At 42.5% G+C, this 17,607-nt stretch overlaps 1 protein-coding gene across 22 annotated transcripts in view; it reads right to left on the bottom strand.

The window, feature by feature from the left end:
* Positions 1 to 17,607, bottom strand: part of CADPS (calcium dependent secretion activator) — a 340,568-nt gene that overhangs the window by 132,701 nt on the left and 190,260 nt on the right. For 11 of the 22 annotated variants that reach the window (XM_053378320.1, XM_053378321.1, XM_053378327.1 and 8 more), the window contains exons 12-14: positions 13,238 to 13,374; positions 2,529 to 2,716; positions 612 to 755 (exon numbers count right to left, since the gene is read on the bottom strand). In XM_053378320.1, the coding sequence (XP_053234295.1) occupies positions 612 to 755; positions 2,529 to 2,716; positions 13,238 to 13,374 (469 nt within the window). The remainder of the gene's footprint in view (positions 1 to 611; positions 756 to 2,528; positions 2,717 to 13,237; positions 13,375 to 17,607) is intronic. The other 11 variants (XM_053378326.1, XM_053378332.1, XM_053378333.1 and 8 more) reach the window with 1 other exon arrangement.

Below are 17,607 nucleotides of genomic sequence, written 5' to 3'. Positions count from 1 at the left end.
ATTAGCTACTGGGTTAGATTGCTACTGGTGTACAAAACCCTATAGAGCTTGGGACCAGGATACCAGAATAAAAGATTGTCTCACCCCTTAAAAACCCAACCAATCACTGTGTCCTACAGAAGAGGGTGTCTTCACCATGAGGCCTATTCTGTAGGAATTGGGCCTTTCGTGTCACAGTACCTGCCCTTTAGAACTGCCTCCTGTTACATAGGCGTCATCTCTATTACCTTTTCAGCACCTACTGAAGACCTTCCTTTTTCAAGAAGACTTTTAAGTGGAGATTTCCATCCCAGTCTGTATCTGCACTGGATTTGAAGTTGTTTTTATGTGGGTGTTTTTATTGCAGATTTTTTTGATTGATGTGTGTTTACTGTTAACTGCTTTGAGATGTTTTATGGGAAGTGATACCTAAATGAATGGATGGATGGATGGATGAGTGACTGAGTGAGAAACCCTGTGTTAGTGATTGCATGTGTGCTCATGGAACAGCATTAATCCATTTGTGGTTTTCTTTTCTTTTTCTTGCTCATATTTCTTGAGGTCCAAGCCAGTGTGCTCAGTGGCTGATACAAAACCCTGCAGTGCAACCTTGTAAAACTGCCATTTCTTACCTTTTGGGCTCTGGAGGTGGCTGGGGTTTGGAATCTTTCTTCTTTTTGGACTCCTTTTTGGAATCCTTTTTTGGTTCTACTTCGACGGCTGGGGGATTATTTGCTACTGGCAGTATGGCACCAAGTATCTCTTCCATTTTTTGACTTTGGGACATGACAGGGATGGTTTTAAGTGAAAAGGTAAGGACAGCAGAAACGGAAAGAAAAGGAAAAGTAACAAAAGAAAGTGTAACAGAAGAAATGAAAGAAAACAAGCTAAAAGCAAATAATAGAAACAACAACAGTATACTAATAATGGCAACAGCGAACAAAAGAAGCAAATGAAAGCAATAACCAAAAAGAAAATATGGAGAAGCAAACTCTGTTAGCCTGACAAGATGGATCAAATGAACTGTGACTTTAGTGGCAGCCTTATAATGTGAAATACCGGCAATGTGTATAATAATTCGTGATGATGTTTACCAGAGAGCTTACAAAAACAATTCATTATTTTATAACACTCTGCTATTCGGTAGCATATGCAGAGCAGAGTGTGATATCTCACTGTATAGAATGCAACTTCCAAAAACAAAACCATCAGTGCAACAATACTGTCGCTGTCTATAGAGAAAGGAAACTTATCTCAGCAACACTTTCAGGCGTAAAATCTACTGTTTAATCCTAAAAGGCTGGAGTGAGCTTGAAATGGCTGTGCAGCTATTGTGACTGCCAAGTGGCAAAAGTGTTTTTGTGTTTTATTTTTAACTTTCCATAGATGTTCTGTCTGGTTCACTGTAGCAGGCTCAACTGACAGTCTGGCAAGGGAAGGTAACTGCGGACCTTATAGATTAGTAAAGCCCTGGTAGACTCTCATGTGTGGGTAATTCACCATTATATTGAGGGATATTCTTAGTTCTGTACTGCATGTTAGTGGAGCCAACAAGGCAGAAAGTAGTTAGCACCGGCCAATGGAAAGCCTTGCTTAAGTTTTACAAAGGACCTGGAAAAAGGGCATAAGGCTATTTATTACCGCTCCTTCCCCACTTCTCTTTCTCCTTTCATGATGTTAAAAATACCTGGAGGAAAGAGTCTCAGTTATTTCATCTCTGCTCTCTCCCATCCAATACAGAGACTGCATGAAGATCCAAATGTATACATTTTTGTAAATAAACTCAAGTATATCTTGCAGCATATGATATGTGGTTTAAAAGAGAGCTGGGGAACGTGCAGCCCAGTATATATTTGTTGGACTCCAACTCCCATCATCCTCAGCCAATAGCTGGGGATGATGGGAGCTGTAGTCCAGCAACAGCTAGAAGGCCACAAATGTTCCCCATTCCAGAATTTTAAAAAAATGTTGACTTGAAACATGCTTCCCAAATAAAATAAGATATAATGATTATTTACAATCAAGTCATCAGAAGTTATCATTAAATTGCAAAGTGGCCAACGCTACATTAAAAAAACAAAATCTGAATCTACATTTCAAAATATTCTTAACACATCGGTTTTGCATCTCAGTTACACAAGTTGAGTTTTAATAAGTACTTTATAGCAGAATACAGAACTTTTGTTTGTTAATATTTAGCTGTCTATTCTCATTCAGATGAAAATGAAACAGGGCAAATTCATCGTACCCAATGACAGATACATTCTGCAGCATCACACTACCCTACTTCCCCCCTCCCCCAAACTGCGTCAAGCTATTTTCTTAAGTGAACCAAAAGCAACAGTCAACTGTTTGGGTCTGTCTACACTTGATTCTTTGCTGCCTTCCTTTTGCTAACAACAAGCAAGTCAATTCTCCTGCCCAATATGTTGTGCATCATACAATAAGAACACAGCCACACGGAAGGAGCCGTTATGCAATAGTAGCCAAATAAATCTGTACTGGAGACTTGCCCCTCCCTGATGGAGACAAGCATGTCCTCCGCTTACCTGTTGCCATGGACATGCGATGCGCAAAAGGCAAAGCTGTAGTGAAGCAAGGTAGGGTCAATCATCGCTCCATTTTCTGCTCTCTCAAGCAAGTCGCTGAGGTAGCAGAGATGCCTGTGACAGCCTCTGACTCCGTTACGTGCGCAGTACTCATCTAGCACAAATACCTGGCCGGGACTGAACCAGCCCTGTTTGGAAATAAGAGAGAATTTATTTCAAACGAAGGCATTGGATCTGGAAATGTGATGCTCGGCAACAGTGACAACAACAAATGGAAACCTCTATAAAGAAAGTATTAGCAATGGAAATGAAATGCATTTGCAAACACACGAAGCTTGCATTATTGTAAGTAAGTAAATATAAATCCAATAACCCTCAGAAGTTGGCTGCAGAAACTTAATATCACAATGACAGAGTGTACATCTGATTCACCAAATTTCAGAAAGAAGAAGAATTTGCACAGCTTTTACTACTGATCACTTTGTTTATTACTTATTGGCTTGCTAAACACATGAACACACCTCAGCTGATAATCATCTTCTATTACTAACATACAAACAAGTTTGTGGCTGATTGAAGCCATGAGTCAGGCACCTGCAAATTGAATGAATCACCCACAAGTCACCCATTCAGAGGGACAATCCCCATTCTGATCGGCAGCCAGCAAGAGAGAAAACAACAGGAAGAATTAACAGCACAGTTCCAGAACGATACCAGAAGTCCTAACATAATGTGAAGGCTTATCTAGTCCCGCAACTGGTATTCTGATAACAGAGGTAAGGCAGCCATCATGACTTTCATTAATTAGTGTGTTATGATACCCATTTCAACAGGCACAGCTTCCTTCAAAGAATCCTGGGAGCTCTAGCTTGTTAAGGGTGCTGAGAGTTGTTTGGTGACGCCCTGTTCCCCTCCCAGTTACAATTCCCATAGTTCATTGCGAAGAGGGATTGATTGTTAAATCACGCTGGGAACTGTAATTCTGGATGGGGAATCAGGGGTCTCCTAACAACTCTCAGCACCCTTAACAAACTACAGCCCCCAGAATTCTTTGGGGGAAGTCACAACTGCTTAAAGTGGTATCAGAGTGTTTTAAATGTATGGTGTGAAGCGAATTCTGCAGTCACCAAACCCAGCCCTTTGAACCTATGCTTCATTCCATGCAGGTGTGCACACACACACACAATTGGGACTGCATCTCTGGCCCCACCAGGGATCTCCATGTGCCCGAGGACCTGTTCCAACGAGGGCCTGTAGGCATACATGCCTGTGTTCATGGGCTCCGGTTGTGTGATTTGTACCCCTGTAAGAATGGAACGTAGGGCTCATGTGCACAGAACCTGTGCATCTCACGAGATACATGTCTAGACTTTGTATGGATGGCATCTGGAACACATGATGGTTAGGGCTAGGGATAGCAGTTGTGATCCCAATTGTCACCTCTGTGCGCAAAAGTGAAATGCTTGCAAAGAGCTAAGGCTCCTCTAGTCAAAGAGAGGAAGAAAAGTCTACCAGATGCTATGGGCTAACTATGCCAGCGTGGTGTAGTGGTTAAGAGCAGTGGACTCGTAATCTGGTGAACCAGGTTCGCTTCCCCGCTCCTCCACATGCAGCTGCTGAGTGACTTTGGGCCAGTCACACTTCTCTGAAGTCTCTCAGCCTCACTCACCTCACAGAGTGTTTGTTGTGGGGGAGGAAGGGAAAGGAGATTGTTAGCCACTTTGAGACTCCTTAAGGGGAGTGAAAGGCGGGATATCAAGTCCAAACTCTTCTTCTTCTATGCAAATATATGCTTACAACATATAAGCTTATAAATTACATACATAATTTTATTTGTATGGCGCCTTCCACAGTTCAAACCATGCTTAAGGTGGCTTACAACATGAACAAATACATAACTACAACATCACAAAGGTAGTCATAAACAAGATTTTTTAATTAAAAAAATACACAACCAAACAGTACAACTTCCACATAAATCACAACAAGATCTGAAATAAAGATAGAAAAAACCAACATTCACACCCCTTCCAGCAAAACATGCCAGCCCAAGAATCTGTTCAGCAGCCTCAATTTTTGTAGCTGGAGTCAGTCAGGATTTGCCTTCCCAGGCCAGGTGGAAAAACGGTCTGCGGGAAAGGGAGCAGGTCTTTTAGGACTCACAACCAAGGTGGTTTCTAAGGCTCAAGCTGTATAAGAGTTTTATAGGTCAATACTAAGATCTTAGGATTGTGAATGGAATTTGATTAGAAGCCAGTCTATATTCAGGTGTAACGAAAGTAAAGCAAAATTATATTCCCAGCAGACCATCATGTTTGCCTCGAGTTGCTTTCTCAGAACAGTCTACAGGGCCACTGCTCACGATAAGAAGTGTTATAATAGTGAAGTTTCAAGGTTGCAGAGGCATGAATTAATAGGGAAGCAACTTTGTAAATCTATCCCAGCATGCTAGAGCACGATACCATCGTTTTACGACGGGAGAACGTGCATTATGGTGACAGTGATGATGGCTTCTCAGGTAGGCTGTCTCTCACCTAATTTGAAATTCTGTTAAGTATGATAACAAAGGCATTTTTCAAAAACAAAAAAAATCTTCAGTATCGATAGGGATGCTGAACAATTGATAAGATGTGCGTATATCGTGCTTCAAAACTGCAGAATCTTTCATCTTTTAATTGAAAAGTTCCTGCAGGGAGTAGATCAATGCCCTGCCCCTTTAGGCAACTTGCTTGCCACCCCATCTGCCACCCCAAATGCTACGTCTTTGAAATGACGCTGCTGTGAAAAGATTAAAATATATTTTCTACCACTCGGATGACACCAAATCTTTTCTGGATGCCAAAATAGCTACTGTTGAGGAGAGTTGAAGAAATATCAATTAAGAAACTCCGTCGAAGGGATTTGCTTATCCTTGTTGGGCCAACTCCAGAACAGATTGAAAAAGGGATGAAAATAATGAGGGGCAGAATCAAAGGCATGGGGAGGGGAGCAGATACAGTTCCTTTCATTACTCCAGTCGCCAGAAAGCGCATGTGTGAAAACGAAGACGCTGATTGAGAATAACGCAGAAGGTGGCCTGTCACGAGAGTCCTCTGATGGCGGCTTCTTTTCTCTGTCCCCACTTCGAGAGAGCTACCGGGATTCTGCTTTTTAGTGGGGGGGCGGGCCTGAGACTAAAATATTTTCCCTACTTTGTGTCTGTCTGGGGTGCGTGGGGCAGGGCGAAGGGAAAGCAAAATAAAAGGCACACTGCTGATTTCTAGTGGGATTTAGGCTTCCGGGGGGAGGGGGAGGGAAAGAACACCCAAATCTACAGTTGGGCAATAGGTTTAATATCACAACATGTCACAAAACAATGTCAAGCTTTCAAGTTCTACAGAACTCTTCATTAGGCTACAGGATATGCAAAGCAGGGAGAGAAGCATGGGTGGCACGAGTTCCGATTTGGTCTCGCCTGAGACCATTTCCCCCAAGCCACACCCACCTGCTCCTGTGCAGGTGAGGGGCAGGTGGAGATGTGCTTGCCAGTGTACAATCAGAAGCGCTGGAGTGCATTCCTGATTGTGCATTGGCAAGGGAGGCTTGCTGAGCTGGTTACAGATCTAAATGGCTACAAGGCCATATAGGGGATTGCAGGGACAGGGTCAGTCAGCTTGGATAGCTCAGTGGGTTAGGGTGCGGTGCTGATAATGCCAATCTTTGCAGGTTCGATAGGGTAGCTTCACATTCCTGCACTGCAGGGGTGGGGGTGGGGACTGGATGGTCCTGAGGTTCCCTTCCAAATCTACAGTTCTGTGATTGTTTGATAGGGTAACGTGCCATATTTGATATTTAGCTGCAGCTTCTAAGCATCCCCTAAAGAAAAGGGGAAAAAGGAACAGGGGGTGGTTTCAGGCAGGTTGGCCGACCAGAACCACTTTGCAGATCTACCTTTCATTTCGCGGTCTTGCATTTGTGAATCTATTTTGCTCCTTAGTTCAGTTTCCTCCTTGACTTTTTGTCTACAGGCTCCTTTTTCTGAGCTTGCCAAACGTTGCCTAGAATGCCTTCCCAGGTTGACCCTTGCCTGTGTGCCCCGGTTTTTCTGGTCCCAATTGCAGTTCATGATTTTGGGGGCCCGAATAATAACCCTAGATCTGCCAGGGTGAGCGAGTTAGGATGTGGTTGATCTCCAACCCTGGCTCAGCTGGAGATATGCTAGCTCAGCCAGTGCCCAGTTGAAAAACGGGTGTTCCAGAATACTGGATAGTGAGATTTATGCTGGATCTTGACTCTGTTCGGCTCGGTCATGTGACGTGGCAACCCAGCGAAAGCTACACCAGCAAAAAGGGTGGTGTAAATCAAACTCTGTTTTAAAGGCTTGTGTTTTTGTCTGCCAGGCTTTGGCCGGCTCAGCCGGCAGTAGCCCCACCCACCCGTGAACGAGTTTGGATCTGGCGTAGCTTTTGCTGGCTTCTCATACTTGCAGTTCAGGGAAGTTTTTAATGTGTGACATTTTAATGTATTTTTAATCTTTGTTGGAAGCCGCCCAGAGTGGTTGGGGAAACCCAGCCAGATGGGCAGGGTACAAATAATAAATTATTATTATTATTATTATTATTATTATTATTATTATTATTATTACTACTACAGTTGCTTCCTTCCTTACTGCAATTTGTTTACTGGGGGAATCTTACCGTGTCACTGACACTTCCATGGGCTCTCTTATGGGATTTGCCATTTGAAACTGAACTATGCTTGCCATGAAAACTCTCCTAGAGTCGGTGTAACTTCAGCAGATGGTTGTTCTTCTCACTTCAGGTGTCCTTTGTTCCTTTATTCCATCTCCAGACCCAAATCAAGAAACTCCCGCAGCACCTTCTAAACGCTCAACAAGGTGTCTGGAATACAACTGAAACTTAGCCTTTATGATCCTAGGGAGCTATTTCCGTTTTGTCATAGCAATGTTGAAGTCCATTTTGCAACCAAATATCTTGGATAAATGAAGGTTAAGGTGGTCATCTGTTGAGCATACCCCCCCCATCTTCCCTGGAAATAAAAATGAAATTGTTTTAGAAAGGCCTGATGGTAATTTTCACCTTTGTGGGATTGCTATTTATTCTAAAATTATTCTTAAAAAAGAAGAAGCCATGGCACTTATTTTTGTCCATAGAACTTGTCCTCTGATAAACTTGGCTTCTTTCTGGTGACTTTTGGCTCCATTGTGGAATGATGCTCCTGCATTCTCCTTTTTTCATACAAGATTCAGCATGAAAGCAGTTCACCGCTTCGTGAATGAACACTGAACCACAGGAAAAAAATGCATAAAAGCACTGGCAGAAGATAACAGGAAAACGGTAGATGGGCTATTTGTTGGGACCACGACTATGTAACCATCTGAAAAAAATACTTGCTATCCTACCAGATAACATTCTGCAATGCACTGGGAAGCTTGGGTCTAAAGTGAAGAACCTTATAAGGCACAGGTGCAAACTCCACCAGTGATAACACCACTGCTATTCCCAGTTCAGAAACGGCAGAAAAGCCCAAAGCTGCAGATCTTATTAATGGAGCCCGTGAACAGGGTGACTTGCCTTTCATGAATGGCTTTCCCTACTGTCAGGGACTGTGCTGAGGAGGGCTGCACTGAGGAGGAATGGTAGGATCCCCCCCCTCCTCTTGCATCTTCTCAGGATCAGGAGGACAGTATAGACTTGGAACAGTGGTTTGCAGAGGGACATAGTTCTGAAGGCAGAAGCTGGGAAATACTGGATGGGGAACAGCTAGGAGAAGCAGCATTGGGAAAGAGAGAGTTAACAGATTCACAGTCTCTGGACAGCGTCCACCCCCTGCTCCAAGGACACGAGAGTTTAGAAAGTGTTAGAACAGAAAGCGCAGAGGGTACAAGCTCAGATTACAAGACGTAGGAGTGACGTAGATTAATAGGGATGGGGGGGGTGACCCTTAATTGGGAGCACTGCCATTTCTAGTAGACGTGTTCTTTGTTCTCTCGCTGTGATTATTAAAGATTCTAACTGGTAAGACGTTCCTTTCGTTTGATCTTTTGTTTACTGCCACGGGGGAGGAAGCCAATTCCTCAAAACCTGACAGCTATTGAAGAGGACAAAACAAAAAGGAAGAAAGATATGTGGTGATAGGTAATTTGGGATGTGGATGGATCCATACAGTCCTCCTTTTTTTTTTTTACCTCATTGAGTGTATAGGAGATAGGGAGCATCAAGAGAGGTACGCAGGGGCCAGAGCAAGAACTGTTGTGTAGAGGGGTGCCTTCTTTGCCGTCTTTGGGGACTTCTGTGTAGCTCACAAAACCTCTGTAGCCTGGAACTGGGTGTGTGGATTGCAGCTGGGCACTGAATGAGACACAGCTGTGGGCAGCCTGAGGAAGCCCTATCTACCTTTGTGCCTACCCATCAAAAGCAAGCCTAGAGCAAGAGACTTGAATGGTGTCAGAAGGTTCCAGGAACCTTCTTTGCTGTGAATTTTTTTTTTTTTTTTTTTAGAGGAGGAGCTCTCAGTTTGTTTGGGTCTTGAGTGAGAGCCAGGAGGCTGAAAGAGGAGGTAATGTCAGAAGGAGAAGGGATTGATATTAGTTCATTTATCGGTAAATGGCATTAATGGTTTCATTTTGCATTTTTGTAGCATTCATTTTAGTTTACAAAATGGCCTAAAATAAATAGTTTTTACTTAGAATAATATTTAAAATGGGAAAGTAACAAATAATAATACTAAAGATTCTGAATTGAACAACTGACAAAAAATTCCCAGGTGCTACTGAAAGACTATTCATATAACATCCTTAGACTAGGCCTTCAGGCATTTCCCATTGAATATTTAGATCGCAGATGTTATTGATTTTCAAAAAATACAGAATGTTTTGGAATCATCCAGTTTGACATTTTCAGAAACTCTGCAATCTCTGAATGCCACCATTTTTTGGGTGTGTGTGTGTGTTTCAAACTCTTAGAACGTTTGAATGCAAATTTTCATTTCAGATATAAAGAACAAAGTATGCTTATCTCTGCAGCTTTTGGGTCCGTTTCAAGAGTATTAGAACAAAGCATGTTAAGTCACCACATGTCAAATCCGCAGAGCGGAAAGGCACCAATTGCAGTTTTAAAATATGGGAGTGAGTACCAGTGATGGACAGTAGAGGCGTTTTCTAAAAGGCCATTTGCAGAGAGGGAGCCTATGGCTATGAAGACTGTGGCAGGCAGCTTCAGTAAATGGTGCCAACAACACCTCTGCTTCTTCCCCCAAATGCTTCTCCCTGCCAAGAAGTGTCGCCTCTGTCTTATCTGCGATGAGTCAATTTCTTTGTTTTCATACAAATCTCTCCCTCTGTGGGGAATCAAGCGAAGCTGTACAGCGGTGGCTCAAGAAAGAGCAAGGATGCTGTTTCTAGGGCATCTATCTGTCTATGAAACTGTCATAGAGCAAGCAAGAATTGCCATAAGAACAACTGTAGAGGCACATTTTACAACAGCGAGGGAGGGGTACTGTATTCATTCTAAACTCAGAGAGACATGGCCCTCTGGTACATTTGCTCGAGTTCCCTGGGGACGCCTCTGCATTGACTCATCTGTGCCAGCGTTGAACTATGGGCTGATTCACACAGTTTCACTTACATGTGAGCAGATGTGCTCTCTCCTGAGCAGGGAAATTAGCAATAAGTTGCATCCAATGCTAGCCCTACCCAGAGTAGACCCACTGAAGTTAACAGGCATGACTAACATAGATTCATTACGTTCAGTGGGTCCGTTCTGAGCAGATCTTACTTGGAGGGAACCCAATTTTCTTTACATGTTATCTTCAGGGCCAGGCTTCCAGTCATGGCAGGATCACCTGTGAACCAGTTGGTATTTACATCTTATTTGCAACTTGAAAAAAATCTTAGTGAGTCAAGCTGTGTGAAGCCCAGCAAATAGAGAACTTGGCTTAATATTGTTAGTATGGAACTGACACACACACACAGAGTCTCTCTCTCTCACCACACATGCACACACCTTTAAGAAATCCACATAAGTATAAATAAATGGGCTGCAAAGGCTTCACATATTGTGTTTAAGATTCCATATTATTCCATATATTGTGTTTGAAATAGGAATGTAAGGCAGCTTTATTTCGTCTCATTAACTTTAATGGTAAAATAGAAAACCTATATTTTATAAGGAAGCTCATATGCAGCCAAGACATGGAATGCAGATGAGCATTATAGATAGTGGTTTCTCTGAGGCATGTATGTTACAGGTGAATGGATCAGCATCTGCTGCCTCCCAAAGAAAAGCTACCCAATACTTTAGACACAAGGATAAGTTTTCATTTTAGGAGCCAGCAAAGGGGAATATACTTGTCTCTAGCAGCAAGCACACACGCGCTCTCTCTCTCTCTCTCTCTCTCTCAGATCCATTCTATTCACTTGGTTGGTATCTGATTTTTTATATTGGTAATATGGGACCGCATGGTGATTGCCTAATAATAACATACAGTGGGGCAGTGAGAGTGGGCAAGATAGAGATAGGTTGTTACGCTTACTTTTTGTTTGCTGGTAAGTAGAATTGTAGCCTCAATATACCAGCAAAACCACCAGTGCCAAGTTCAAAACAAAGGTTTTGATTTAAAACAACAACACAGAAAATAAATTCAAGTAAGCAATGCCCTCCCACTTTAAACATTGTTCACAGAGCCAAACAACTATTTAGAATAATGGAACTGTAGTCAGAAAGAAGCCTTTGCTGAGATTTGATAAATAAGATGTTCACCTGGTCACTCATGGTGAGTAGACATCACCTTGAGGTGATCAATGAAGAAAACTTTTTAAAGACAGCTGTTTCTTTCCTTATTGGCCACTGACGTACCGTAGTTCATTGATGTAGGTTTGTGCAGACAACTTTACTTTACTAGCAACCTTTGTGGACAGAGCTGCAAGTCTGCCTTTATGTTCTTCCCAAGCCTGAGGACAGCTCTGTTCATTCTCCCCACCCTTCACCTGTCCAATGCAGATCCAAGCATACTATAAACATGGCCACATAATCATGTGCACAGCACAAGAATGTTTGCAGAACATATCACGCAGCAATGAAAGGTAAAAACAAATTCAGTCTGATCTGGAGGGAAAACCTTTCATGACTCCAATAGGGTAATCATTCAGGCCCCCATCATGAGAGAAAAAACATCCAAACCAATGCAAATTTTATTGAACTGTTATTCCAAATCTCCCAGGATCCTATATTAATGTATTTATTTCTTATACCCTGCACATCTGACTGGAAAAAAAACAGCAACACAGCAGACCATCATATATTAAAAGGGCTGCCTTCAGATGTCTACAGAAGGTTGTATATTCATCTCTTTGACATCTGACAGGAGGGTGTTCCACAGGGCAGGCACAACTACTGAGAAGGTCCTCTGCCTGGTTCCCTGTAACTTCACTTCTTGCAGTGAGGGAACCAGCAGAAGGCCCTCAGAGCTGGACCTCAGTGTCCGGGCAGAACAATGGGGGTGGAGATGCTCCTTCAGGTATACTGGGCCAAAGCTGTGTAGGGTTTTAACTACTATGTCTAGTAGTTGAAACAACAGACTAGTAGGTGAGTCTAGTCACAATTTGAATTTCTCAGCAGAGGAAAGCTATGTTGGAGGATTTAAATGGTTTCAAGACATAGCTACACAGGGTGAGTCCAAGGCTGCAAATAACTTTTATAAATTATGTTCAGTACAATCAAGGAGGTGTGCCAGAACTGTAATCCTGCCATCATAGGAACAAGCGAACTATAACATATAACTGTGAAAGTATATGCATTCCACAGAAAAAGGTGTAATGTTCTGAAGGTGTCTGACCCGACACCAAAAGTCAAATAAAATCTAAAGTCTCAACTGCAGGATCAAACACAGCTTTGGGTGTAGTAACATTCAATAAATAGCAATGTACATTAAAAATTATACAGGAATTTAACACATGTTAGTGATGGCCAAATTTATTTCCTGGTTCAATTCCACCGACTTTGGGATGCGGGTGGCGCTGTGGGTTAAACCACAGAGCCTAGGACTTGCCAATCAGAAGGTCGGCGGTTCGAATCCCCGTGACGGCGTGAGCTCCCGTTGCTTAGTCCCTGCTCCTGCCAACCTAGCAGTTCGAAAGCATGTCAAAGTGCAAGTAGATAAATAGGTACCGCTCCAGTGGGAAGGTAAACGGTGTTACCGTGTGCTGCTCTGGTTCGCCAGAAGCGGCTTAGTCATTCTGACCACATGACCCAGAAGCTGTACGCCGGCTCCCTCGGCCAATAAAGCAAAATGAGCGCTGCAACCCCAGAGTCGGTCACGACTGGACCTAATGGTCAGGGGTCTCTTTACCTTTTAGTGATGGCCAAATTTATTTCCTGGTTCAATTCCACCGACTTTGCTGCTTAGGATATGACGTGAAGCAATGATGGATACTAAAGTATGAGTGTCAGTTCTGTTTCTTGTTTCTTAGAATTAACATGTCAATATTTTATTAAAAAGGAAACATGAAACCCTATGCTGTGCAGAATGGCTAGCAAAGACAGTAGGTTCAACAGAGGTTGTTTTCGAAAGATAAGACGTCTGGGGGCCAGTTTCAGACCTGGAGTAAGCAGGCACGGCTTCCACTAATTGCAGTGGCACGGCACACACTTTCCCCAGATCAGATTTTGGTGCCCAGTATTGATATTATATAGACCAAAGAATATACTTGCCAGACAAGAATAGGAATCATTAAGTCTGTGGTCCAAAGTGAGGCGCTGAAGCATCTCAAAGAGTGCAGCGTGGTCAAAGTTACAGGGATTGGAAGAGATAAATTCATCCATGCCATGCTTTTGAGCTCTATCTGCATCTGTTCATTTATACATATAGAGAAAGAAACAATTTAGAGAAACGTTGCATTGCATAAGATGCATCAAATGCTATTAAATGAAGCACGAGAACTACTTCGCTCCCTAGCATTCGGCTGAATTCCAGGCTCACAAGCCTCTATCAAATAGTCTTCAGCTTCCATTGTCAACTTGCAACACTTATTTATTGCCTTGAGGCCAAAGGTACTAGAATCAGCATCTACCCCACCTGAGCGCATTTCTTCTAGCAAGAGAACTTTTCCCTCGTGAAAGCAAACAAAGCTCCAAAACAACTCATCCCAAAAAGCAAACTAGAAGGACGGTAACAAACAGCCAGTTCCTATTTATGTATTTCTAAATCATTGTAATAGATTCTGCCATTCTAAGGAAATGTGGTTCATTATGTTTTCTTAATTTTACTATATTTGGCTAAGCATAAGCCCTTTTAGACTTTTTGGGACTAAAATTTTATCCATCATGGTTTGTTTGTTTGTTTTTTTACTCAACCTGCAGACATAAACATAGGGGTGTGGGTTTTTTGATATATATATTTTTTTACAGCAGATTTAAAATCTTTTCTGGAAGAAACAACATAAAAGATGCTCCTCTAAACATCATAGACAAGTTAAGTGGAGGTGCAATTTCTATTTCAGTGACAGAGCAGTCTGATTATTATTTTTTGGACCCTATTAAAAATTGATTCAGATAATTACTGTGCAATCCTATATACATTTCAACCCAGAAGTATGTTTTACAGATTTTAGTGGGACTAACCGTCAGGTAACTGCACATAGGATTGCAACCTAAGCATTGTATCGGGGTTCAACTTCTGTTCTACTTTGTGGGGGACAGGAGAAATGCAAGATTCTGCCCTAGCCTATTAATAATAATAATAATAATAATAATAATAATAATAATAATATTTTTTTATTTGTACCCCGCCCTCCCCGGCCATAGCTGGGCTCAGAGCGGCTAACATTATATAAATAATACATGTTTAACTCTGATAAAATACCCACTTTGTTCGTTTCATTAAGCTGATGTCTTTTGGTACAAGTTTACAGAGACTACACCTATTACCCACATTAATTAATGAATTAATTAAAATCATACCTAGATAGCAGAAAGTATTTTGTAGACGGGGGCATGTCTACAAAAGACACTGTTTCCAGTCCTAACGCAGATGTGTTTTGTTCAGGAGCAACAGAATTAAAATAACCTCTTTCCCTTAAATTCTTTTTCTCCATTGACTCAGTTTTCTGCTAAGTGAGGCCTTGCACAAATCCTCAACAAATAAAGCAGGAAATCGGGATTTAAATCCCTACCTTGTTTACAGCTTCCTACTAAGGTCTTAAGAGAATTAGCAAAGCTGAAGGGCACAATAGCACACTTAAAATGAAGACCTAGAGTTTCTTTGGGATGGTTCTCACTTCAAAAGCACAACAAGATTTTTCTTTTTTCTTTTTAAAGGCCTGTGTTTCAAAAACAGCGAGTGGAGCTGTGCTTATATAGAAACAAAGGAGATTTCTGCGAAAGGTTTCTGAAGTGGGGAGCACTGCACAAATTGCTTTGAGAACGCCCGGCTCCTATATTAAGGAATTAGTGCAGCCTTTTTTAATAAAAAGAAAACAAGAGAAGGGAGGGGATGAACCTTTTATGGTATATTATCTACATAGAAGATTTTGGTTTTCTAAAAGGCTACACGAGCAAACTATAAAACCTGCAGCATCTCTATTAACTGCAACGAGGTGTTAGTTCAGCAAATAATGTATGTGTTTCTTTGATTCTGTACGTTGAACTAAAAATGGCAGCCTAACCTTTCCCTGTACATGCTGACTTGGAATAAAGCCTCACTGAATTCTGAGGGGCTTAACTGCAACCCACTGAAAGGATAGGATACGTTATTCCAGAGTATGGTTTTATGTTTTTTGTTCAGTATGAACATATTTTATTCAATAACTGGTTGATCTTCTAATTTATCGTTTATCAAATTAATTTCTAGCTGCACGTCTACAGAGCAGCGTTAAATATAGTTTTATCTGGTTGGCTGATGCTACATGATTAAGCCCTGTATGTTTCTCAGTTCAGTGGCAAGGAATGTGTGAATTAAGTCAAACACCTTGGCTGTAAGCCATACGTGCCGGCTCTACCATTAGGCAGAGTAAGGCAGCTGCAGGCTACAGCAGAGAATGTCATCCCATCATCAATACTGATGATTGTGCATTGTCAGGTTTCAATGGACCAGGCTGTAAGTTTACTTTCCCTTCAGGCTTAAGACCTTCAGCACAGTCCAGTGTAACCTTGGGTTTCAAACTGCAGCACACTATGAGCAACCAATCAGATGCTGTCTATCTCTTTTGACAGACGATGCCCATCCCCTCTGGGCCAAGATCAATTTGATGAATACAAATACACCAGCAAAAGGCTTCCCCACCCCTGCCATTTTCAAGTTTTGCAGCAGCCAGAATAATAAACACATAATAAATGAAAAGCTTCACAGTTTTAACAGGCTGGATGAAGCTTTTAAAAATTATTTTAAATAGTCAAGGCTGTAGTGTTCAAATTTCCCCGAGTAGACTGCAAGCTGACAAATTGGCTGGAGGCCTTCATTTGCCAGTTCTGCTCAGATATTTCATGACTTTTCCAATTATGAGCCATGGTGCCTTGTCAATCCCGATGCTTTAATAAGCGAGCCAGAGTAAACTGGCTACGAGTTGAAAGCGCCCCTCATCCTCTAAGCGGGTAGAATTCTGACCTCACAGGAATCCAGTGTCATGCTCAGCCTCTTTTAATCGTTATTAAAAATTAAATGAACTAACCTACATGATTTTTTTTTAATTTTTAAAAAACAGAAGCTTACATCCGAGTCTTTATCACTAGACATGGCCTGATATGGTAGTGGGAAACATGTTTACTTCTCTCTCTCTCTTTTTGCAGTAGAAACTGGTCTTCAGAATACGTGTCATGCACACGGGTGCTTTTGCAAAGATAAAGAATTGCACCTGTGCATGGCTGTGCCTGTCAATGACTTCCCCTGCATCCTACCTGCTAACACCAGGAATAAGAATCAGCTGGGACAAAGTTCACTGCTGAGTCATCACTGACCCAGCTTCCCGCGAGAATAGCAGATAGGCTGCAGGCAACCAGACTGACATACCAGCTTTTGAGAGTAGGAATCTGTCTGTCTGCCTCCATCATTTCCCTGCTTCCATGAGCTTCCTACTAGGTGTCCTGGTCTTACTTTTGTGCCCTGAGATGGTAGCATCCTGTCCTATATTGCCTCGACTCTAGACCTGACTCAATTTGGGCCAGGATTGTGGTCCGTGGTCTTTTGTAGTAGACAAACTAGGGAGCATGTGGCAAAACTGTTTCTGCAATGAACCGCATCAGCCTGTAGCTGGGAAGAACAGGATGACTGACAGCTGCCCCATATTTAAAAATGACTCCCTGTACATTGAAAACTTCTCATTTTCCCAGACACCATCATTTTTCTGTTGCTCTTCCATCCATTGAGAGTGCTGATAAATACTGGCCCCACCTTCAGTACTAAGCAATGCATTCCAGGGACAGCCTTTCTCTAGCCAGGGGCTGTTGGCCTAAACCAGACCTGCTTCTATCATGCTCACTGCGCTGCCCTCCCCACCAGATTGGCTGCAAAATGTCAAGTCCTGGAATCACTTCCCAGAAGCTTCCTGCTCATGCTCCTTTCACCCCGGGGCAGTGGTGTCCTTCCAACATGTGTTGGAGCCATTCTATGTGGATATCTAGCCTGATGTGATGATTACCATGAGGTGACAATTTCACGATGGGATGGGGTTAACAGTTCTGAGAATATGGCCTGTGTACACTGCATGGGGTAATGGTGGTATGGAATTTATTAGAGGTTTAGCAACTTGCCAAGCAATCTTCTACCTAGCTCCCAAGCTTTAGAAGCCTCCGTATCAAGCTCCCACGCTAACGGGCGAACGTACCCGGCCCTCATTATGCTGGTGGCTGGGTTAGGCTCATGCGGAGGTGCAGTTAGGGGAACCAATGCCTCCACATGGTGGCTGTACACAACCGCTGATCATGGATACCACGTTTTTGAGCTGCTGCAATCATGTGCATTCCAGCGGCCACATACATACAGAATCCATGCAGAGGCTATTGTTCCCACAGAGGCAGGGGCGGAGAAAGGGTGTGTGTGGTGGGGGTGGTCCGCCCTGGGTGTTGCCACTGAGTGGGGTGACAAAATG

The sequence above is a fragment of the Podarcis raffonei genome, chromosome 2 (assembly GCF_027172205.1).
Source record: "Podarcis raffonei isolate rPodRaf1 chromosome 2, rPodRaf1.pri, whole genome shotgun sequence".
Lineage (NCBI taxonomy): Eukaryota > Metazoa > Chordata > Lepidosauria > Squamata > Lacertidae > Podarcis > Podarcis raffonei.
Note: the sequence above shows the minus strand (reverse complement) of the source record. Positions and strands in the feature narration are given on the sequence as shown.